We start from the raw sequence: 24,346 nt of genomic DNA, 5'->3' as shown, positions 1-24,346 counted from the left end.
CTACATAAAATTACTGCATACTGAGATATGGTCATTGCCTCTGAAGAAGCAAGTTGTATGCCAGAAAACATTCTGTTAAGTCTTTAAGGTGCCACTCTTGTTTATCTCGACAGCAACAGACTGCCATGGCTTTCCCTCTGGAATTATTCCTAGGGAAAAAGATTTCTAGCCTATTCCTTTGCATGATGTGCTAGTTGTCTGTTTACAGAAATTATTAATGTAGGACAGCTTTGGAAAATGTAATCTTTTACTGGCAGCTGGAAGGGGTGCATAATGTTACAAGTACTTATTTACAGCCATTAAAAGAAGCAACTGATTAGACCAACTGCAAAGTTTGGGATAATTATAGAATCATCAAGAAAAATCTATGGATTATAAAAGAGATGTCAGAAGAAGAAATACGGTATTGAAATGGAAGGATAACCAGATGCCCGTGTCATTCACATAATAATTATATATACGGCTGGTATATCATTTGTATATATGTTCATAGTGTTCTTGTAATTGATGCTTCTTCTTGGTAATTATTAATACTCAATGGCAGATTTTTCTGTACGTTATTTATTCTGATGTAAATTGGAACCCATTATTATTATGGACAATGTGTCTTGGAGCTTTAGTCCTTTGCTGAGTGGTGTAAGATTTTTTACTTCAGAACTGCACTTAAAAAAGATACATACATACATATGCACAGCTGCAACCAACTGATATATATAAGTTGCAGCTGTGCAATTTTAACATTGTGCTCCATCAGCTGCTGTTCCTTTTATTTGTGAACATCCGAACAGGAGACAGCCAGATGCCTTTGGGAAGGTTATACAGAGGGACCCATGAAGAATCTATTCCTCTAAGGAGCTAAGTGAGCATTTGATTGTGAGCTGAATCCTGTTTTCACAAACTAGCCATAGCTAACATAAACTTTGGTTTTGCCTCATGTCTGAACTTAGCCAATAGAGTTGCCAACTCCAGGCTGGGAGAGTTTGGGGTGCAGTCTTGAGAGGACAGGGTTTGGGAAGGGAAGGAACCTCAGTGGGATATAATACTGAGTCCATCCTCCAAAGCTGCCATTTCCTCCAGGGGAACTGATCCCTGTAGTCTGCAGATTGGTTGTAATTCTAGGAGATTCCAGTCCCCATCTGGAGGTTGGCAACACTATTCTAAAGTATGCTTGGTCTCTTGAGCAACAAGCTGGTGGTTTTAAAACCATAACAGGCAACAACACTCAATAAAGCCTGTGCATTTGCAATGCTTTTGTCTTCTCTCCGGGGCTAGACTCCCTAGTCAGACAATGAGAGAGGACAACACTCCTTTAAAAAGATAACCCAAACGCTGCTCCTTCTCTGCGTCGTTTGGAACCAAGATGCTTCATGAGAACGGCTGCTGAAGGTTAAGCAGAAGGTGAATCAAAATATTCAGTTCCCTGTATTTTGTAACTCCACGGCTCTGCCTGGCTTTTGCTTTCCAAGAATGTGTTGCTGTTATGAATAACAAAACTTGGAATGATCAAAAAGGGGGAAATGGCCAAAGAGACTATAAAAATATAGCTCAATGCTTAGGAAAATGTTTTTCTTCAGGGGATATGAAAGCAGCTCAAGATGAAAGCAGAAAGGGAACCAACACCCAACACAGCAAACTTGTTATGATCTGAACTTTTAAAAAATATAACCTCTTCTGGCGGAGGTAGGAGATTTGCTGTTCTGAACAGTATCCTTGATTAAATTGCAGATGAGTTATTGGTATCTAAGTCATATCTGAATGGAAAACTACTGTAGCCGCAGGAACAGATGCTCAGATTTAGTTCTTCTCTTTCTCAGTGACTGTGTTGATCTTGAAACTACTCAAGTCTACTGAAGCTATTCACTGCAAACATAATGGGTAGCAGTAGTCTAGTAGCCATATCAGTAATGTACTTTTGCAGCAGAGGCAACAGCAGCTTCATGGGGTGGTTTGGGGACCCAAAAATGGTGCAAGGGGGAAGGCTGAAGTCACTTCTCCACTCGGGCAACTGCCACAAGCAAGAATGGACAGGCCTGCTCCTGGATCTGGGAGGCATAAAACTTCTATCACGCCTGATACAAAATGATCATGGTGGACACAAAGACTTTGTAATGTGTAGAAAGATCCATAGTCCAGACAACCATGGAGATACTTCCTAGTATGTATTAATTAACATGATAAGGTAACTCTCCTCCTTCCTTTGTTCCAGTCTGTAATGTAATCAAAGTCTGTTGGACTGGCTAAAAACATCATTGGCTCATGAGGTTACCCTACGCACCTGAAAACTGCAAGCTTTTCTCCTGCAAAGAAAGGTGTGTTTTCCCTTTGTCAGCAGCAATTTGGGTGGTGTCTCCACATGCCAGCTGCCAGCTTCAACAGAGAGGCTTATTTTCCCCCCTCTAGCTGAGAGGAACAAAGGCCTGCCTGGAAACAGATAAACGGCCTTCTGGTAACTAAACTGTGTCATGCCCCGAGAGCCAAAATACTTGTGGTGCTGAGGATCGGTGATCAGTTTCCCTAGTTGTCAGATTTGGCTGCAGGGGACAGGTTAAAAGGTTGCCAGCTCTGAGCTGGGAAATTTCTGGAGATTTTGGCAGTGGAGCCTGGAGAGGGCAGGGTTTGAGGAGGGGAGAAACCTCAGCAGGTTATAACCTTGTGCTTTTATACTGTTCTTCAAAACAACTTAATGCTACACTCAGAGCAGTTTACAAAGTATGTCATTATCCCCACAAACAGACACCCTATGAGGTAGGTAGGGTTGAGAGAGCTCTGAGAGAGCTGTGACTGACCCCAAGGTCACCCATCTGGCTTCAAGTGGAGGAGTGGGGAATCAAACCCGGTTCTCTAGATTAGAGTCCTGCTTTCCATAAACTATGGAGAGACTGTGGAGACCCTGACCCCTATCAAGAAGACCCATGTCATGGCCACAGATCTAGCTTATGGCCACCTCCACAGCTATGTTTTGCAACTAAGTAACACATCTAGGGATCTAATCATGAATCCCCAACACCATATGTAGTCTAGCACTAAGTTTAACTTTTCACTGCATTGGCATTGTGTTTATTTTTAAATATTTTGTTTGGCTTCCCTGAATAGATTTTTTTTTCATTTTTAAAGCTCAAATATCCTAAAGTTCTGCTTTGGCGATCCTGAAATTTTGCCTGTGGGGACATGGCTTAGTTTTCAAGCATTTGTTTTGCCTACAGAAGGCCCCTGGTTCAATCCTTGATAACTCCAGGGTTTTTTTTTTTAAAGAATCAGTTAGTGGGTGAGATGAAAGACCTTGATCTGAGACCCTGAAGAGCCACTGCCAGTCAGAGTAGACAGTGCAGACTATGACCAACCTACTTACTTCTAAGCTACTTGTGTGTTAAATAAGGAAAAAGGTCTTAAACTTCACATGAGTTCTACTTCTAGGTTGATTAACCAATTATTTTAGAAAACGTTGACATGATACAGTGCCCTGGTATTTGTTGACCAAAGGCACCAACTCTGTTGTGAAAACACGTTACTTACACAATTGTGGGTAAGTTTCAAAATGGCAGCTTCCAAGAGGGCGCAGGATAATTTACAGAGAAGATGGCTGCAGCCACTTCCACCTGCACATTCGGGTTGCAAGGAGAAAAAAACTCACATGAGGCTGTAAGGACAAAATTCCCACGGAATGTCTGCTTCAAAATTCTTATGTTACTGTCTAACAAACATGAGGACTTTTAACATCTACTAACAAATCTGCCAGGAGAGAAACAGAAATGATAGCAACTCTCCCAGGTAAGACTGGCTAACCTTTGCTGTATATAAAAGTCACCCCTGGTCTAGTTTTTAGCTGATTCCGTTAGATCAGCCCCTGGCTCTGCGACAATCTCCTAGATGGAAAGACACTCTGTCGTCACTCTTGTCTACAACAATCACCTCATATCCAAGAAAAATTAACACTCCACATTAGCATTTTCTCTAGACAGGATAAAAAGAGGCTGGTTTCCATAGGAGACACTTGGATTTCCTACAAACACAGGACAAAGTCTTGTACACATGTTGAATCACACTTGAGATTTGCTGATCAAGGAAATGCCATAAACACAATATTCTATAGTGGGCGAAGCCATAACTTCAGGAAGAGCACTTGGCTGGTATGTTCCTCAGTTGTAGAGAATAGTGATTGGTAGTATTTACCAGGGCTTTTTTTCAGCAGGAACACGGTGGAATGGAGTCCTGGAACCTCTTGAAAATGGTCATATGGCTGGTGGCTCCGCCCCTTGATCTCCAGACAGAGGGGAGTTTAGATTGCCCTCTGCGCAATCTAAACTCCCCTCTGTCTGGAGATCAAGGGGCGGAGCCACCAGCCATGTGACTATTTTCTCCGAGGGCAACGCACTGAGTTCCACCACCTCTTTTCCCAGAAAAAAAGCCCTGGTATTTACTATTAATCCTTTCATGAGAATAGGAAAGTTCGTGACCTGAGAGATACATTTCCATAACCTTTCATTTGAATTTGAAAAAAAGATAGCAGTTTTTTGACAAGTTCTAAAATCAAGAAACTCTGCACCAAAATAAAAAAAAATGTATAAGCATTCTTAAAAGTCACTTGTGAAAATCTTGTTAGCTTTAACAGAGATTGCTTTTTTGACTGAATCTTGTTTTAAACTGGCCTCTCTTTGTAACATCTACCTCACCTTTCTGTTGTGAATATAAAGACTAATGGATGACTCTTCATGCATGTAATCTGCCCTGAGTCTGCCAGTTCGGGGAGGGCGGAATAGAAATTGAAGGTAAATAAAATACATAAATCTGATGAAGAGAGCTCAGACGTAGGAAAGCTTACGCTGGATCAAACAAGTCTCTCAAGATGCCCGTTTTATTGTGCTACTACAGATTAACATGGCCGTCCATCCGGAATCACCAAACTTTACTCTTAAGTGCCATTTCTGGAGAAGCTTACAAAAATCCCTGATGAATTATCAGATCAGAACACATCCGTTAACTCAAAATTTTGGGACCTAGTTTCCAAAGTTTTTTCATTATGCACATCCTAGCAATTTAGCGTGACTTCAATCTCAACTGTTAACTGTTCTGGACATGCATCACAAGAGGAGGTTCACACATGCATGACTCTCACGTGAGCATGCCTCCTTTGAAAAGTATTTGTAACCCTGTCAAGTGATATAAAAAGTCAGTTTGTGGCATTTGACCACGGCCATTTCCGACAGGCAAGTCATCATGTGAGGCTCAGCCACAGACTAGTGAACAGCCATGTGTGAATGCTTCCTTACCACATATCTAGTGATACTATAGGAAACAAAATACTGGAATAGATGGAGTGCTGGTCTCATCCAGTGGGGGATCATCATGCGTTCAAATTTTTGGATGTGCCCAACGTGCCGTAGTTTCTCTGCTGTTGCGAGAGATCTAGTAGTCCTTCTCGAAGGAAGTGTGAGCCGTCCCTGTCTTCTGACAAACCATTGGGCTGAATTATAGGAAGATGAAGTTTTCTTTGGAAAATCTCATTCTGCTATTAAGGCTCCCAGGTAAAATGCACCTAACCTGGAGATGAGAGAGGCTCAATGATACCTACAGGGCATCCTGTACATTCAGAGGTACAGGATAGATCTAATGGGACAGTTGGGAAGTATAGACAACAGCAGGAACTAATAAAAATACCAAACTAGAACTCAAAAAAAATACGCAGTGAAGCATTCTGGTTTATTGCTGCTTTGGGATCTCTCCATCTTTCTTTGGTCTCAGATAAACAATCTGCTCTGACAGGCAGAAAGTTTCCTTTTAATAGTCCCACAAGGATCCCTGCAGAAGGTGAACCTACCGTTCTGTCTGTCCTTTCTCCTAACCTGAAAGGACTGGGAAATAACTGCCCTCAAAAAAGACATAAGCTGAATCCACACTTACCGGCATCGTGCTAAACAGTCGGAATGACAGCGTCTTCCTGGCGCTTTTTCTGACATCATCACGCCATGAGAGCAACATCATGCTGCGGCGATGTCATAAAACATGCCCCAGGAAGACGCTATCATTCCGACTGTTTCGCACTATGCCGGTAAGTGTGGATTCAGCCATACAATAAAAGAAGGTTCCCTCTACCTTGACTCATTGCTGCTGTGAATACGGAAGCATTTACAGTGGCAATGAGGTATCCACACGAGGCAGTTCTCTGGATTTCCCTTCTGATCTCTCATGCCCATTTTTCATCTGTTCTTTTGCCACTGAAGAGCTTTTCGGTGGCTTAAATCAGCAATAGATATGTGGGTTTTTTTAAAGTCTGCAAGAAGATCTGGGGGAGGGGTAGGTGATCACAAAGGTACGAGGAGGGAAAATGGTGGCAGAAGTTTGGAAATCCACACCTTCTCGTCCGCATGTGGGCTACCAGCTTTCTCTAATGCTTCCAGAAACATCCAAGCAAAGGGGAAACTGTGGAGGACAGTGCCATGTTTATGCTCCAAAAAACCCTGCTGCAATTTGAGAGCAGGGATGGAGCAAATCATCCATCTGGAAACAGCTTAAAACAACTCTTAAAAAAAAAGTTTAGCATCTCCATAAACTTGACTTACAACTTCATGGCTATTTTGGACTGGTGAACAATATATGCAATGAATGGCGGCTTTTGGCTAGAAGTTGAAAGAAAAAAATCAAGAAAAAATTCCCCAAGGGAATTCATGGGCCAATTAAAAAGAAGGGGGAAAGCCACAGTTCTGCAATGATGTCACACAAGCAACGCACATACATTGCATGTAAAGATCTCCCCGCGTCATGTATTTTCCCCATCCAACAATTGTCAAGAGACATCAACTCTTGTTATCTGTTCTCACATTCAAGTCTCTCCCTTGCTTTTAGAGTAAACGAAGTGATCTCCCAAACCCTGTGAGGTAGCTTCGGTTGTGGATATGGTGATTTGCCCAAAGTTACCTGGTGAACTTGTGGCTGAGTGGGGTTTAAACACATCTATCCTGGTGTGGCTGCCAACTTTTGAAATAAAAAAAAAGCTTGGTACCCGGGTGGGGCAGAATCCGGAGGGAGCTGCTCTCTATGTGTGTATAGCCTAGCCTGGCAGTTTCTGAAGCATTTAGGAAGAAAGCAGAAAACTACCTATTCACTCCCTAGAGTGTATAACTTAAATTATTGATTGAAGAAGAAGGTCAGTTTCACTGCTAGATTTTGGGGAACTACCCAAATAATAATATAAAAAAGTGAATATGTTCCCAGGCGCTCTCTCTCTCTCTCTGTGATCAACTGGCAATCCTCCATCTATGTCAACACTCTATCTCCTATGCTATTGTCTCAGATGAGTAGGGTTGCCAGCTCCAGGTTGGGAAATTCCTGGAGATTTGGGGGTGGAACATTGCATCCAGAACATTATGTATAGGGTACACATCACTGGGCAGTTACTGGATCAACAGCCAGTGTCATGTGGTGGTCAGAGTGTCAGACTAGGATCTAGGAGGATCAAACCTCCGCTCTGCCACGGATGCTTATGAGATGACCTTGGACCAGTCACACACTCTCAGCCTAACCTAACTTGCAGGGTTGTTGTGAGAATAAATTGGAGGAAGGAAGAGCACTGTTGTAAGCCACTTTAAGTCCCCAGTCCCCAATGGGAAGAAAAACATGGTATAAACATCTAAATAAATAAATGCAGATAAATGCTGCACCATTCAAAAAACGGAGTCCACAACACTTGACTAAAGTCGTTGAGGAGAGGCTGATATAATGTGTATAATTGGTCTTTCTTGGTCTAAAAACCAGCAAGCGAAAACCATATGTGGGTAGAGAGGGCTGAGGCTGTACCTGCTGTCCCCATTCCGCAACTTTAGGGCATACGTCTGAATGTCTGCAGTGAGTCCTATGTGTGAAGAACTGCATATGGGTAACAGGTATCTGATGAAGGGAGCTCTGACTCTTGAAAGCTTACACCCTAAAAATCTCTTTAGTCTCTAAGGTGCCACTGCACTCAAATCCTGCTGTTCTACTTAAGACCACATACCTGAAACTGTCTGCATATGTGTAAGCTCATCCATGAGATCTGGGGATGATTTGGGGATAGCCCAGGTGAGCCTGATCTCATCAGATCTCGGAAACTAAGCAAGGTCAGCCTTGGTCAGTAATTGGATGGGAGACCTCCAACAAAGACCAGGGTTGCAGAGGCAGGCAATGGCAAACCACCTCTGTTAGTCTCTTGCCATGAAAACCCCGCCAGGGGTCACCTTAAGTCAGACGTGACTTGAGGGCACTCCACCACCAACACCATATACATGTATGTGCATAGAGCTCACTACAGATGATCAGCTGCATGCTCAGCCATGGGGATGGGGAAGCAGGATTCTACCCACTATGCCCTAAGGGAATTATAGGATTTTGAGCATCTGCACACAGCTGTCTTTCTCTGCTGTTTGTAATTTAGTTACCTGAACACCAGTGGACCTTCATTGGAAATTCAGTCTCATACAAGAAAGCAGAATTGAGTGCAGTGTATAACGGCAGTAGGAGAGAATAAAACCAACTAATTCCTTTTATATTGGATACCTTTCCGTTGTTTGGAGAAAGGCTTTTAAAAAAACAACAACCCAGCTGGAACATCTTATTGTATCTACAATTAATATGTCATATTAAGGTTCTTCCAAGTTGTCTTAAACAACACCCACCTTCAAATTCAACACATCAATAACAGCCTTGGCAACAAAAAGCCTCTTTTCAGCAGCTAACACTCGAACACTGTGTCTGCTTGTTATCACTGAACTGTAAAGGACAAATGCCCGAAATAAAAAGGATTCTGTAGAACGCTCATACCAAGTCATACCCTTGGCTAAATCCATTCAATGAGACCAGGATTTGATGCTTGTTTAGTATGTCCTATTTCTTGCAATCCAGTGAAAATCAAACTGTGGTTCACCGACTATGATTCTGTAGTGAAGGGGCTATGTCTCAGTGGAAGAACCTCCGCTTTGCACACAGAAGGTCCCTGGTTCAATCCCTAGCACCTCCAGTTAAAAGGGCCAAGCAGCAGGGGATGTGAAAGACCAGAGAGAGCCACTGCCAATCTGAGTAGACAACAGTGGCCCTGATAGACTTTCAGTATAAGATAGCTTCATATGTAGCTATCCCCAGGTTGGGAAACTCCTGGAGATTTTGGGGGGTGGACTGTGGGAAGGGCAGGGTTTGGGAAGGGGAGGGGCCTCAGCTGGGTTTAATGCCAGAGGAGCCACCCGTCAAAGCAGCCATTTTCTCCAGGGAAACTGATCTCTGCTGTTTGGAGATAAATTGTAATTCTAGGAGATCTCCAGGTCTCACCTGCAGGTTGGCACCCTACAGACTGGTCCAAAGTCACTCAGAGAACTTCATATGAGTGAAGATTTGAGCACAAGATTTGAGCATAATTCTAATCTAGCTCTCAAACCACTAAACTACGCTGGTTTTATTGGGATGACTGACAGCTCTTGATAGACACGTGGCATCCTGCAGAAATCCTTTCTTCCAGAGCTTACAAAGCAACTGTTTTCAGCATGTAGGATATGGACTAACAAGGGCTGCTTCCACACACGTTGGATAATCCACTTTCAATACACTTTAGTAAACATTTGTAACTGCTTTTCCATGTGTGGAACAAAAAATTCACTTCCAAAGGATCGCTAAAGTGCATTGAAAGTGCATTATTCAACGTGTGTGGAAATGGCCATTATCAGGAATAAGAGCAAGCACTCATGAAGCAGAAACTAAGCCACTACCTCAAATGGAATCAGTTATAAGTTTTTGCAGGTAATAAAGGATAAATACAGTAATACATTTTTGAGGAGACTCACCAGACAAAATGGAGGCTACAGCTGCAATGATGAAGGAAACGATGACACCAGGGCCTGCCATCTCCTTGGCAACCAAGCCAGAGACCACATACATTCCAGTGCCGACACAGCTACCAACACCCAGTGAAACCAGATCCACAGTCGTGAGTACCTGGGCCAGTTTAGTCCCGTGAGATGTGGTCGTTCCCGTCCCTTCCAACATGGATTCCACAGGTTTCGTGCGGAGGATTCTAGAATGCATGGCATACCACGTGGCACCCCACTGGATCCGCCGGGGATCCAAGTATGACAGCATGCCACTCATTGTAATGTCAGGGGATTGAAACAAATGCCAATGAAATAAATGAGTTCAGCTAGGTCCAGGAATGGAGCTTGATAGCATTCACTTTAGCAGATGAACAACCCACTTCAGAGAAGGTCCATGGCAGCTCAAAGCCATATCCTTGTGCATGTGAAGTGAAACCTTTATAACCCTTTGTGAGGGAGAGGTTGAAAATTTCTTGTAAGATCCTGTAAAGGGGAAAAAAAAACAACTGAGTGACTAGACGGAGGGAGAGCAAGGGGGAAGAGAGAGAATGAATGCACTAAGAGTAGTATCTTACTTGCTATCAGAAAGATCTTACATTTACATCAATTTCCATCAAGATTTGTGTTTTCTTAATCTGAAAAAAATGCTTAGGACTGAACAAACTGAATGACCCTATGAGAAGGACAGAGGCAAAACTCACTTAAATTAACAAAGGTTATGGTGAAACATATTCTATTCACTTCCGTTCTGGAGACTCACTGTGTATCCTTGGAGGCCCTATTTTCAAAACCAATACATTGGACTAAATCTCTCCTGTCCCTTTTACTCAAAACAGGAACTCTCATGACAACAGCTTGTATTTAAAAAGAATGGGGCCACTGGTCTGTTAGATAATATGTCCTCCTGACTCATAAATACATTTTTATCATTTTTTCTATGCTTGATTGCTGTGCATTTGATCTAGAGCCTTCCTGTGTCTTTGCTTCTATTATTGCATCTTTGCAATGTCTGCTTTAATTGTATTTTTGGACCTTAATGGGCTACAACAAAAGTAACATAAGATTCTTCTGTTCTCTTCCACAAAGGAAGTTTATCCTGTAAAGAAATGCCCTGAATTTAAGGGGGAAGAATGAAACAATAACTTTCCAGCTGCCTGAGTTTTCTCTCCATTTCCATATCCTCCCTTATAACAGTGCTTGCAATATATACAGTGATTAAATCAATTTATCAAAAAATGGTGCTGAAGTGATTGTTTTGACTGACTGAAGTCTAGGATTTCTGCAAATATTTACCCCCAAGCAATAACTCCCCCAAAACTCAAAGCCCACTCTTTTTTCATTACAAGATTTTTAAAAATGTCATTGGTTACATCATGTTAGAGTGGTCTACAAGATGTCTTCCCAGAAATGAACTCATAATGTATATATGATCCAGTTCCTAATGGCAAAGCTACAAGTGACGAATGACACTTGAACGGCAAGTGTATTTCCCCCTGTTCACTTGCGCTCCACTCAATCCACTTGCTGTTCAAGTGTCATTTGTCACTTGTAGCTTGGCCCTCAGTCTCTGTGGAATCCTATTGTTCCTCAAAAGGTGACCCAACATGCTACCAAGGGCAGCAATTTGAAGGAGACAACACATTTACTTCTCTGATAGGCAGAAAGCCCCTGTCCCTGGTTGTCTTTTTAAAAAAACTATACCTTAGAGGATAATGCTAGGAAAGATATCAGGCTGTGAGCTTTGAGATTCCCTGCCAACACTGAGCCAATGGACTAACTCAATATAATGGTCATCTGACAACTTAATTAAAACCATCAGGTAAACAAATGGCCAACCTGTGATCTACATCCAGAGTTCCTGAGTTCAACTGCAATGTTAGCTTAGCTGCTGCCATTCTTGTAAAAAGGGGCATAGCTCAGTGGTAGAGCACATCTTTGCAGAACTCTTGCACCATATCATATGCTTTTTGAAAGTTAACTCAGTTTCCAAAATGGTTTTCCATTGGGGGAGCCTAAGCCACCATACACACATCACTAGTTACAAAGTTCTTTGAGTTTCGGGCCCAGTCTGGCAATGAACTTCTTGGAAGGATACTGCTACTTTCCCACAATGTTTCTTGTGATTTCTGGGCAGACATTAAGAACATAAGAACTGGCTTGGCTGGATGTGACCAAAGGCTGCCAAATCCAAATCCAAAGGACACTTCACCCTCAAACAACTTCTAGTTCTTTTTTGCCCATCCCCATCTGTCGCTGCTGCATACCAATCACCCAACCATTTAAAGAATCAGCCAGTGGTGATGATAAATAGCACTACTCTCACCATTTGGTATATAAGTCTAGGAGCAGAGGTGCCTGTGAAGGCCATCCTGCCACAATCAGCATTCTGTTTGCATCAACGGCCAACCAGAGACCTCTGCAGACTCACAAGCAAGACATGAAAATAGTGGTCGGCTATTTTGGTTTTTTGGCAGGACAGTCCTTCAAGGTTAGAAAACAATGGGGAAATGGCAGGGGGCACTTGCTCTCAGGAACTGTCAAACAGTGTTTCTTTTAATTTAGGAACATCCTGTATGAAAGGGGCAGTTGATTAGCCACAGCACTTTCTTCCAACTTGGGAGGTTTTTATGCCTCCTTAAGGGGACAAAGTCCACAACCACTCCAATGTTGTGGTAGGCAGGTCCAGTATCTTCAACACATCCTGGGCTTTTTGGTGATAGTACTCACCAGTACTGAGTGCTGGCACTTTTGGCAGTGGGGACTTTCCCAAATTATCATGCACTGGCCCACCCTACAGAGCCAAAGAAAGAGACAGAAAGAGGTGGGATGGGGAAGGCAGGCACAGAACCACTGGGGTGCACACAGACCTGGGTGCACTACAGGGTTGCCAGCTCCTGGTTGGAAAATTCCTGGAGATTTGGGCTGTGGAGCTTGGAGAGGGTGGAGTTTGGGGAGGGGAAGCGACTCAGTGGGGTATAATGCCATAGAGTCCACCTTCCAAGGCAGCCATTTTCTCCAGGCCAACTGATCTCCATTGGCTAGAGATCAGCTGTAATTCTTGGAGATCTCCAGCTACCACCTGGAGGCTGGCAACTCTCTCGTACTACAAGTCGAGCTGCTGCACGTGGCACACATAGTCCCAGATGCTCACAGACCTGGGTGCAAACTGAGCTACTGTGCCTGATCCAAACTGGGTAGATGGGGAGCTGCCTCTTTTATGGAGTAGGGGCAGGCTGGGTGATGGCAGACCAAGTACTGTTGGTCAGGAGCTTCAACACAAACTGGGTGGACATGGGCAGTGGTGATGGAGGAGGTTGCAGGGGAAGAGGCCAGATTGGGGAGATCAGTGGCAGATAAGCAACCTCAGAGAAGTAGCCTTTGGTTGTCTGCTCTTCCATCCTCCCTTGTGGGGCATGGAAGGATAAGGCTGGGCAGGCAAAGAGGACCGGTGGGGGAAGGCAGGCTGGGCAATGGGCGAACGACTGTGGCCCCAGGCAGGTAAAGAGCTGCTTATGCCCTGCAGATTGGATGCACGTGAAGCTCTGCAGAGGAGTAGGTGGGGAGGAAAGGCTGGGCAGGGAAAGGTGGTGGAAGAAGAGCCCAGGGGAGGAGTAAGAGAAAATGGTGGCCGGTTGCCTGCTCTTCTCCTCTGCCTCCTTTGTGGGGTTGGAGAAATGAGATACCCTCCTCCTAAAACACAGCATTAATGTTCAAGTTAAACTTTTGAGCTCCTTCCCAAGATACCTGTCACAAAAAGGGTTGCTAACTTTTCAACCTGTCTCTGCTCCTGTGCCTTTAAAAGCAGCTTGCTCCGCAGACATTAAGACATTTTAAAAGGGTTTCCCTGCTTTGTCTGTTCTTTAAGACGGGTGGCTTCAAAGAATGCCCAAATATACCATTTCAGAACTCTGGAAATGACATTTCAACATCTGGATGGGTTTCGACTGAGTGCTTTATAATTAAAGGCGTCTATCTTTTACACCTTCAAAGCATCTCACTGTGAAGCCATAGAAAACTCCAAGGCACATAATGCTCCCCCAGACAGCAAATGCTTCATTTTTCATTTCTGCTAATTACTTGAAAATTTAGCATATGCCACAAAAACTTTGGTAAGGGACTTTATTAAAAGAAGAATTGATGCACAAGGATTTAGTTTTTCCGGCCAAAGGTTTGCTTCTTTTTTTGCAGATTGCTACATGGGGGGTTTTTTCTGGTCCTAATAATTTCAGAAGAGTAACTATTAGAGATGGGTACGAACTGAGAAAATGGGCGGTTTGTTGCGGTTCGTGGTTTGTCGCGTTTCACAAACCATGAACTACGAACCAGCATGAAATTGCCCAGTTTGCGAACTGGTTCATTTGGTTCATGAATACGTCACTTCTGGGTCAGCAGAAGGTCTGCAGAAAGCCTATCCCCCCACCCCCCATTGCCTAGGTAATTAATTGATCGGCATCAGGCTGTCTGCAGTGACGAACCAAAAAATGAACCAAATGAACTGGCCTAAAAATCATCACAGTTTATCGTGGTTCGTCAGAAATGCCCTCTGACAAATCACTGGTTTGTGAACCAAAAAACAGCCCGGTTCATGATGAACTTTGGTTCATATTTCATTTTGGGCCCTCGGGCCCACCTCTAGTAACTATGTCTGTTGGGGCTAAAGCAACATAACACTGGGAAAGCCGTATTTGCTTTTCAGTGTTAAAGAATTTTCTTTGTTGATTCTCCTGCGTACAGTATAAAAGACTCAGGGCTGGATCCAGCATGAAATTTCCGCTTACCGAAGAACTCAACTGCAAGTGAAAATGCATGCTAGCCAGAGCTAATTTGCACATTTATTATATCCCTACTTGCGTTTCCACTTGTGCAAGATCTTGCAACCTATTTCCGAGCACTATAATATATGGGGAGGAAAGAGCTGGGTGTTGCACAAGATCACGCACTAATGGAACGTGCTGCTTATGTTTCCACTTCTGCACCACTGGGTCCAAGCCACAAAGAATATTAACAACTTATTTGGTTGTATGAGAGTTGAAATATCATTGGGTGGGATATTACAGTTGTGCAAGCAGAAGATGCTCCTAGTGACCAATGTTTCTTCTCCTCCTCCTCCCTACATGTGCTCTCCCAAAGACATTGTCAGAGGCCAGGGGATCCTACTGAGAATGGGTAGCTGCAGTGAGAATGGATCAGGTAAAATCACACCCTCTCTCATACCAAAGGAAAGCTCGGCAGAAGATGCGTGGCATTGCATGAGAGCCAGGTAGGGAGAATTTGCCCAATTCTTCAACCTCACTATAGTTTTTTTGACTGTGACACTCATTTCAGGCAATGCCTTCCTGGGCACTCCTTGGCAACTTCCAAACTACCTGTCCCTTTAGTATCAGTTTGATCTGCAAGCAATTATCAGGTGATGTTATTTGACTTCATGTCATGAAAGCTTCAACTGCCTATTTCTATGCATAAAGCTTCTCTTAACAGGCTAGGACATCCCCCCCTTCCCCAATAGCAACCTTACTTGCCATTGTCTTTCCCCTAATGGCTCACATGAAGCTACCTTATGAGTCAGACTCGTGGACTGGCAAGGTCAGTATCCTCTATTCTAACTGGCAGCAGCTTTCCAGGGTCTCAGGACCAGAGGAAGAAGATGAGGTGATGGGTGACTACTGACTCAGAGCCAAGCTACAAGTGACGCCTGACACAGGTTGGACACTTGTCAGCTTCCCTCAAGTTTTGATGGGAAATGTAGGCATCCTGGTCTTGCAGCTGTAATGGAGAGCCCAGCTGTAAAACCAGGACGCCTACATTTCCCATCAAACCTTGAGGGAAGCTGACAAGTGTCCAACCTGTGTCAGGCGTCACTTGTAGCTTGGCTCTCATTCTAGCAGATAGCAACAGTAAAGAGCAGAAGCAGACGGAGTGAGGAACTTCAGAGATTGGCAGCGGGCCCCCTGTGGAGGTGCAAATCTTGGCAGGTACCCTATAATGCCAACCCCTGATGCCAGTCTTGGTAGACTCAGCCATATAAGGGCTTCCAAAGGTTATCGTAATTGACAAATACATTCATCCTGTCAACCAGCTACACTTCATAGCAAGAGCCAGGGGACTTATGCAACAGGGGCTTTTGGGAAAAGTTCTCCCCCCTCCAAAAGGCCCATGTGGAGTCCAGCACATGCTTATTCATACTTCACATCCCTGTTTATCAACATAAAGCCCCCGAAATGATGCTTTCATTTCCAGCCCACTCCCTTGCCCTCCAAAAGATGAGGGCACCATTTCTGGAGGGATTCTAACCGGCTCTTCCATCCTCGCTGCCGCTAATCAAAAGTTTGCCGCCTACAGCTGCAACGTCGCCGTGCTTATTATTAGCAAGTGTTGTTTGTACTGCAACACCGTTCTTCATTAGTGAAAATTAACTAAAACAGCAATCGTATTGCAGATATATAGAGTGAGTTGTTTACAGGCACAAATCACCTTTCATTAGGGAAACGGTTTCTGCATTATTCATATTCCAGGACTCTTTACTTGCTTGTCACGGTTGCGCCTCAGACTGCTCCTTGCTCATGTTATATAAGCGGCTGGATGGTATGGTCCTTGATATTTAATGAAGGGGCCCTTATGGAGTTGCGAGCAAACCAGTCTGTGGCTGATTTTCCTCTGCCAGCCACACTCCTCTCTCTCCTCAGTCCCCAAGCAATGGAAGGTGTTTGAAGGATGCTAGAAAATGAGCGAGTGTTTCTGATATTTGCTGAGCTGAAGGGCTTTATCAGACCAATGTTTCTATTGTTGTGAAGGGAAGTTTTACGCAATTGCACACAATTCTCAGGTTCAGAGGAATATTTAAGGAGGCTTGCTTTCTTTGCATCAAAGCAACTAATAAAACAAAGACTGTTGGATATAAACACTCAAGTGGATGCTGTGTTATCGGGTGCTCTGAGAACAGCTTCTTTCTGTAGGCAGCTTTTTTCCTCCTCTTTCAACTCTTCTGCCTTATTTTACTTACTAAATTCTGAGCATAGAAAAGCATTTACTAAGACACATTTGGGTACTTTACAGCTGGCAATGTTAAGAGGTCGCCATAATAAAATTCCATATAATGAACGTGTTTGTTCCTGTGATCAGAGGGCTATTGAGGATTTCGCGTGTGTCATTTTTTTGGTGCCCAAGATTTGCTCTAGAATGTGAAGGATGCCTTGGGAATTTTTTATTAAGATACCCTGGGAGGTATCTTACAAATACAAATAGTAAAATAGTAAAATTCATCTCTTCAGTGATACAGAGGATTCAGTTAAAATCCCCTGTTGTTAGTGTGGTTGACAGATAGGGTCTGATACTGGGTCTGATGTATTATGACCAATAGGAATAACAAATTATTGTTAACTCTGTATTTTGCATTTCTTCCTACTAAGGCTTATGATTTTAATTATCATTATGCATTTGTTGTAATGGCTCTTTTATGGGTTTCAGTTTGTATAGTGATTGTTTTTTTAATGTTGCTTGCTAAGGCTTTGAGCCAATGCTGTGAAGTTTATGATGATGATGACAATTCTCAGGATATGAAAGAAGGGGGAAAAATCAGATTGTGAAAAATGTCCTGTCCTTTTAACAGAGGCTTAATAGGATGTTATTTTACCAGGTGATTCTATTTACCTCCAAGTTACCAAAAAACAGCTACTTCCACACCTCAATCTTCTATTAAATGGGCAGGACATTTTTTTCCAGGCCAGTTGGCAACCCTGATTATGAATATAACACCTACACTGGTTTTGCTCTTTCATGTTCCTTGCAGCTCCCCTCTTTCCCTTTCTCTTCTAGATGGCTGATAGCATTCAGGAAATCAGTATCTGTGAAAAATGAAATGAGAGCATTTGCAGATGTAAAGGCTGGGATGGAAAAAAAGAGAGAGAAGATGCATGGCTATTTTAGTCACATGGGATACTGACAGATGACCCTTGTCTGGATGGAGCAGATGGTCTTGTGCTAAGACGCAACGAACGGCTGTTGCTCTTAAAGGTCCCATCTCTCAAATGTCATGGCCGTGCAAGAGGGAATTACATGGCAGAGACAAACAGTCCCTGTCTTGCTCCCTGTGTTAATTGAACCCCCCCCTCACTTCTGCTCCCTGCCAGCAGGAAACTGAAGGCCATCTCTACTTCAAGATTAACATTTGTTTCAATTCTGCTTCTTCAAGGTCTTCTGGGCAACAAAAATGACCCAGAAACCAGAGCCTCGTGTAGGCTCCGCTCCTTTGCAGCTGCCACATTATTTTGTATTTTATGGGTTAGTTTTGATTTCATTGTTGTGAAGGTTTTTAAAAACATATTTATGTCAAAATTACATTGCGTTTCAGCAAAATGTGCATATATTTTAATATGTAATACACACATAAAAACACACACATTTCTACTGTCACTGCCTTTGGAATGGCCAGTTTTGTGTAGTGGTTCAGAGCAGCAGGACTCTTATCTGGAGAGCCAGGTTTGATTCCCCACTCCTCCACTTGCAGCCAGCTGGGTGACCTTGGGTTAGTCACAGCTTTTGCAGAACTCTCTCAGCCCCACCCACCTCACAGGGTGATTATTGTGAGGATAATAACAACATACTTTGTAAACCACTCTGAGTGGGCATTAAGTTGTCCTGAATGGCAGTATATAAATCGAATGTTGTTATAATTTGTTACTTACTTTATTTATAACCCACTTTCTCCTCCATGGGGACCCAAAGCAACTTACATCATTTTCCTCAATTTTATCCTCACCATAACCCTGCGAGGTAGGTTGGGTTGGGAGAGGGTGAGTGACCCAAAGTCATCCATCATGATCCCGTGGCAGAGTGGGGATTCCAACCTGGGTCTCCCGGATTCTAGTCTGACACTCTGAGCACTGCACTATACTGGCTGTATCTGGAGCCTAGCCCTGAGAACAATGTCTGTTTAAAGACAGATACCATCAGGAGCATTTCAGCCCACCAAATACTCAAGAATAGATCCTGAGGAAGAACTGCTTTAATGCAAGAGAACCCATATCTATATCGGCCTGAGTTCCAGGGTCTTACTGGCTGGCCTGGCCCCCTTTTTTTTTGCAAAAATATAAAGCTAAACCATTTAGACATAAAGTGTGAGTCCAGTCTCCTTGTTCTTTTTACCAACTTATTTTTAAACAAATGTTTATTTCTCCACACTTAGGCCTGGCCTTAGGGTTGCCTGCCAGCAGGGAGCCTGACGGGTGAGGATATGGGAGGGGTGCCGTTGGTGAAGAGCTTTACATCTCTTCTGGGGTGAAGATCCAGAAGTGACATCACTCTACTCTAGGAATCTCTAGAAACTTTATGGAAAAACAAAATGTTTCCAGCCAGCCACAGGAGTGGCGGCGGGCAATAACAGCTGGGGGCGGGAGATCTCTAGCCCCCAGCGGGTATATCGCCACTCTACCTGGTCTACAAAATGAGATTTTAATAGAGTAGTAGAATACTGAGGTGATGGAATGGACTGTACTGCTTCAGGCAGCGGACAAGGAATTGCCTTGTTCAAAGGACCTCTACATCAGAAATTCCCTTAAGTTGAAAAATAGCAGAGTGTACAGAGATCTAGCCTAGAACCTTGCTGCCTTGAAAAAATCAGAGTGTTTTTACACAGGGAACATTCGAAATCTGTTTTGCTCCACCTTCAATCTGAAGTAGCACAGCTGATCCGGCCCCTAAGGGTTCTACCATTTCATCCTGGTTCATGTTGTCTAGGCCAGTAGTCTACCAATGAAGATACAAACCAGCAGTGCCATCCTAAACAGAGTTATAACCTAAATGCACTGAAGACTTAGAAGGAGTGATTCTGTTTAGGATTACCTTGTTGATCAGTTCTTGCTTAGCACTTCTATGGCATCAGTCACACTCAGACTGTTTACCGGATTTAGCATGAGGCCATTCTTAAGATACATAAACTGTTTATATAATAAAGCAAGTTTTTTTTAAAAAATCTATTTCAGATTATTGAAAATAGAAAGCAAAACAAAGGTTTACCTCAGAAAACTCATTTCTCCTCAATTTACCTTAGGAAGCATTGCCTAAAAAGGTGAGTGAATACAATGGCTTAGTTCAGACATAATGTGAACCCATGATTTTTTAAAACAATGGCCATTTTCACGTCTTACCGGTCATGCAAAATCGTGCAAAATTCCTGGAATGACGGCATCTTCCTGGCACGATATCCCATCATGACCCTGGTTTGTGGCGTGATTTGCGCCACAAACCAGAGTAATGATGGGAAATTGTGCCAGGAAGAAACCGTCATTCCGGGAGTTTTGTGCAATTTTGCGCACCTGGTAAGTTGTGTGAAAATGGCTAGTGATAACCAGGACTTGGCTCACAATCCTGGCTTGCCTCCAGAGCCAGCCCATCCATTTGGTGTACCCAGGTGATCACCTAGGGTGATCACCAAAGGTGGACGTCATCAAAAGAATCTCATGGCAGGCTCCAATGCTTAATGGACAGGCCAGCCCTTCCACAGCATCCAGAGCAGCTGTGATAACAAGCTGCAGTACCTCAGCTGAAAGACTGGGGCTGGTTGGCATCACTGCCAAGGCAGGCAGCCTGCCAACAGCTGTCTGTGGGGCACAGCAAAGGGCAGCCCTGCAGCATCCAATACCAGGGCCTTCCCTCATTGCTGGACAGGCAGGATGTGTTGTGCGGCATCTAGGGTTGCCATCCCCCCATCCAGGGCAGGGGATCCCCTGATCCCACCTTTCCCACCCTGCTCCCACTTACCCACTTGGTGGGGGGGCATGTTCCCTGGGGCGTCCCCTCCCCGGGGGGTGCGTTGCACCCCTGGGTGGGGGGTATGCTCCCACACCACAAGAGCAGGCGATGATGGTGGTGAAAGCAGGCCACTCTTGATGCCACCACTGCTGCCAGCGTCACCAGCTTACGCCACCGCTGCTTGCTCTCGCGCTGCAGGAGCCACAGCACTGACGAAAGTGGCTTGCAGTGGCGAGAGCAGGCGATGGCGGTGGCAGTAGTGAGAACGGCTTGCTGTCACCAGTGCCAGCACCTCCCACTGCTGCCACCACTTGCTCTCGCCGCTGCAGGCCACTTTTGCCAGCGTGGCGGTGGTGGCAGTGGGCAGTGCTGGCGACAGAGACCTGCTCTCGTTGCTGCAGCTGCCACCGCCGCAAGCAAGCTGCAGTGGTGGCAGCCGGGAGAAAGGGGACACAAGCAGCCTTTCTCCCCCGCATGTAGCAACGCCAGTCCTGGAAGTGCCATCATCATGCACCTGCCGAGGCAAGAGAAATCGAAAAAAGAAAAAAAAAGTGGGGTGGGTGCCAGTATCCCAGTCCCCCGCCAGGGGATATGAGGGACCTGGCAACCCTAGTAGCATCGCAGCAAGTGGCAGCCCCAGCCCCAGTGAGGCAGGCATAAGTGAGGGGGGGCAGTTTCCCAATCCCTGCAGCTCAGCAAGTTAGATAGCCCTAGCCCTACTTTAGGTGACAGGGAGTGGGAAAAGTGAATTATCTGTATCCCAGTCTCTGACCTGGGGCCCCTCCCTCTATTTTAGCAATGCAGGCAGCAGCACAACTGAGAGCAACATTGCTTCCAAAAGCCCCAAGTAAGGTTGCCAGCTCTGGGTTGGGAACGTCCTGGAGATTTGGGGGATGGAGTCTGGGGAAGTCAGGGTTAGGGGAGTGGCGGGACCCCAGCAGGGTATAATGCCCTGGAGTCCACCCTCCAAGGCAGCCATTTTCTCCACAGGAACTGATCTCTGTCACCTAGAGATGTTGCAATTCCAGGAGATCTCCAGCCACCACCTGGAGGTTAGCCCCAATGGAGAAGATCCAGCCTAGGTTTCAAGTCCATTATATACTATGCCCCAATTGGGGCCTGGAGCTCTCCCAGAATTACAACTGATCTCCACATTACAGAGATCAGTTCCCCTGGAGGAAATAGCAGCTTTGGAGGGCAGACTTTATGCTATACCATAAAGTCTGGAAGAAATGAAAGTCATAGAGTGGCATCATATCATTGCTGAGCTCCCTGCCCTCCCTAAATCTCCAGGAATTTACCTACCTGGAGTTGGCAGCCCTATGACAGGGTCTATTGTTGTCATGTCTAACATGTGTTTGAAATTTTGCTTTTGAAAATCATATGGAATGAAATTGGTGTGTGGGGGAGAGTAGACCAAAATTCACGCTGAGGCTGAGAAATTACACTCGAGCAGATCCAAGAAGCCCGTCAGAGTCCTGCCAGTAATTTGTGGCATTGGGCATGATAACTGGGTAACTGCTTCACTTCCCAGTAGTATCGGCTTATTAAGATTTTAATTGAGAATACAGCAGGGAGAGAAAAGAAGGGCAGAATACCCAAACTCCCTCCCCAGGAGGCTTATCTGCATTTGCAGCCAAACAACCAACTGAGTAGGAACCTAAACTAGACAGAGAAAAGTGATGTGAAACAGAAGCCAAATGACTGGCTGGGCACTATTTACTGCTCAAAGCAGAACTCAGCGCTTTTCAAAATGGTGTCACTCCTGCCAGTCTCAGAGCCAAGCTACATGACACCTGACACGGATTGGACACGTGTCAGTTTCCCTCAAGTTTTCATGGGAAGTGTAGGCATCATGTCGGACCTGAAGCTGGGCTCTCTGTGTAAAAGCCTATTGAGATCAATTGAAGTTTGCAGAGCAGTCCATCTAACACATTAGAGCATGGCTCTAATGTGGATCAATTGGAACAGGCAGCCATGGCCCTGGCAGTGCTCTCAGCTCCTCTCAGCCTGGCCGCAGTGCGATCTTGCCTAGTGTCTGCCTTGCCCTGCTGGGCTGAAGTGCGGCGGCGGGACAGGGCCATGGCAGCAGGGTGGTGGTGTCAAGGGGCTCTGCCCGTGCTCCAGCACCTGGGCACCTGAACTGGGGAGCCTCTGGTTAGTGGCAGCTTGGCCTGGTCAGGGCAGTGTGAGCTCAACCTGTGGCCACCTCATCTTGCTGGGCCGAGAGGACCTAGGAATGCAACCGGGGCTGCGGATGCCCATTCCAATTGGTCCACATTAGACACAGAGGGCCAAGCTGCAAGTCAGACAGGACATTTACACTTCCCATCAAAACTTGAGGGAAACTGACATGTGTCCGACTTGTGTCAGGCGTCACTTGTAGCTTGGCTCTTAGGCACATCACAATTCAGGTGTGATCCTGATGGTGAAAGTAGGCAGTAACCAACACAACAACAGCCAGTTCAAGAGAAACATTTGATCACTGAGAAAGCAATCAATCATAATCCAGAACCATCAATAAGATTAAAGTTCTGGTATAACATCATGGGAGCTGGGTGGGGGGGACACACAAATTCATTATCATCACCAGGGCTTTTTTCCAGCTGGAATGCGATGGAATGGAGTTCCAGAACCTCTTGAAAATGGACACATGGCTGGTGGCCCCGCCCCCTGATCTCCAGACAGAGGGGAGTTTAGATTGCCCTCGGTGCCACTGCACTGTGCCACTGGTCTCCTGGATCACAGTCAGGCATGCTCACCACTGTGACTCCACTCGTTCTCAGAAATAGTTTCGTGGGTTAACTCCATGGGTGGCTTTCGACTCTCACTTCTAGTCTCATAGACTTTTACCTCAGTGAGGCGATTTTCACGTGTTCTATTCCATTAGCTTTCTGAAAACAGGAAAGGGCATGCCGTCTCACACACACCATTCAATATGTCTACAATGAAATGATGGGAACCAAGCGTCAGAGACACAATTTCTACTCTGTAGGAGACACACCCCAGTACTGTTGTCTCACACGTATTTTTGAAATGCAATTTGATTCTGCATTTAATATTGTGAAACCTATCGGATCATTGCTTAGCTGCAAAGGAAATTCTCTCTCTCAATCTCTCTCTTTCTGTGCTATCAATAAATTCAAAACCTGTGATGATGATGCTTGACTAAGGGCCAGCCAAGATGATACCGCACCCCTGAGTCTGCCATGAAGACAAGGCACCGTTTTTGACCCAGTTTAACTTTTTAAAATGCTGTGGAGGGCTGATCCTGCTGGGAACCATGAGGACAGGAGCACCTCCATTCCCAGCAGGGTAGGGCCCTGTAGCAGTGGTGCCCCCCACCACTGAGCTTTGTCCTCTGCCCCACAGCAATGCTCTTGCTGAGATTCATGTTCAAGATCGAGTGGTGAGAGTTCTTTCTTTTCCACAATAGCAGTTGGGAACCCTACTGGCACGGCTCTCTTTGGCTACATGCTGTCGGTTGCACAGATAAGAGGTTTGTTTTCTCTTGCTTTAGTAAAAGCTCACTTTAGCAGCCTCTGCTGCTTCTTACACTTTCACTTAGCATAATGAATAACGGAGAGCCCCCGAACTGGGAATGCATTAGCCTCTCCAAGGCATTTTTGCTCTCTCAATCTTGAGGTGCGTTTTACCCTCTCGCAAGCATGCCTGTGGCTTGATTAATGTTATCAAGGTCTGGCATGAGTTGGTGAGTTAGACAACTAAGAAGGATTATCAAGTCTCATTGTTCCCCTTCAAAGTTTTTTGCT

The 24,346-nt window shown here is 44.8% G+C and overlaps 1 protein-coding gene across 1 annotated transcript in view; it reads right to left on the bottom strand.

The window, feature by feature from the left end:
• Positions 1 to 10,104, bottom strand: part of SLC7A14 (solute carrier family 7 member 14) — a 41,645-nt gene extending 31,541 nt beyond the window's left edge. Inside the window, exon 1 of the mRNA XM_054983464.1 lies at positions 9,801 to 10,104. Coding sequence (XP_054839439.1) covers positions 9,801 to 10,104 — 304 coding nt within the window. The remainder of the gene's footprint in view (positions 1 to 9,800) is intronic.
• Between the last annotated feature and the right edge of the window lie 14,242 nt (positions 10,105 to 24,346).

This window comes from Eublepharis macularius, chromosome 6, assembly GCF_028583425.1.
Source record: "Eublepharis macularius isolate TG4126 chromosome 6, MPM_Emac_v1.0, whole genome shotgun sequence".
NCBI lineage: Eukaryota > Metazoa > Chordata > Lepidosauria > Squamata > Eublepharidae > Eublepharis > Eublepharis macularius.
Note: the sequence above shows the minus strand (reverse complement) of the source record. Positions and strands in the feature narration are given on the sequence as shown.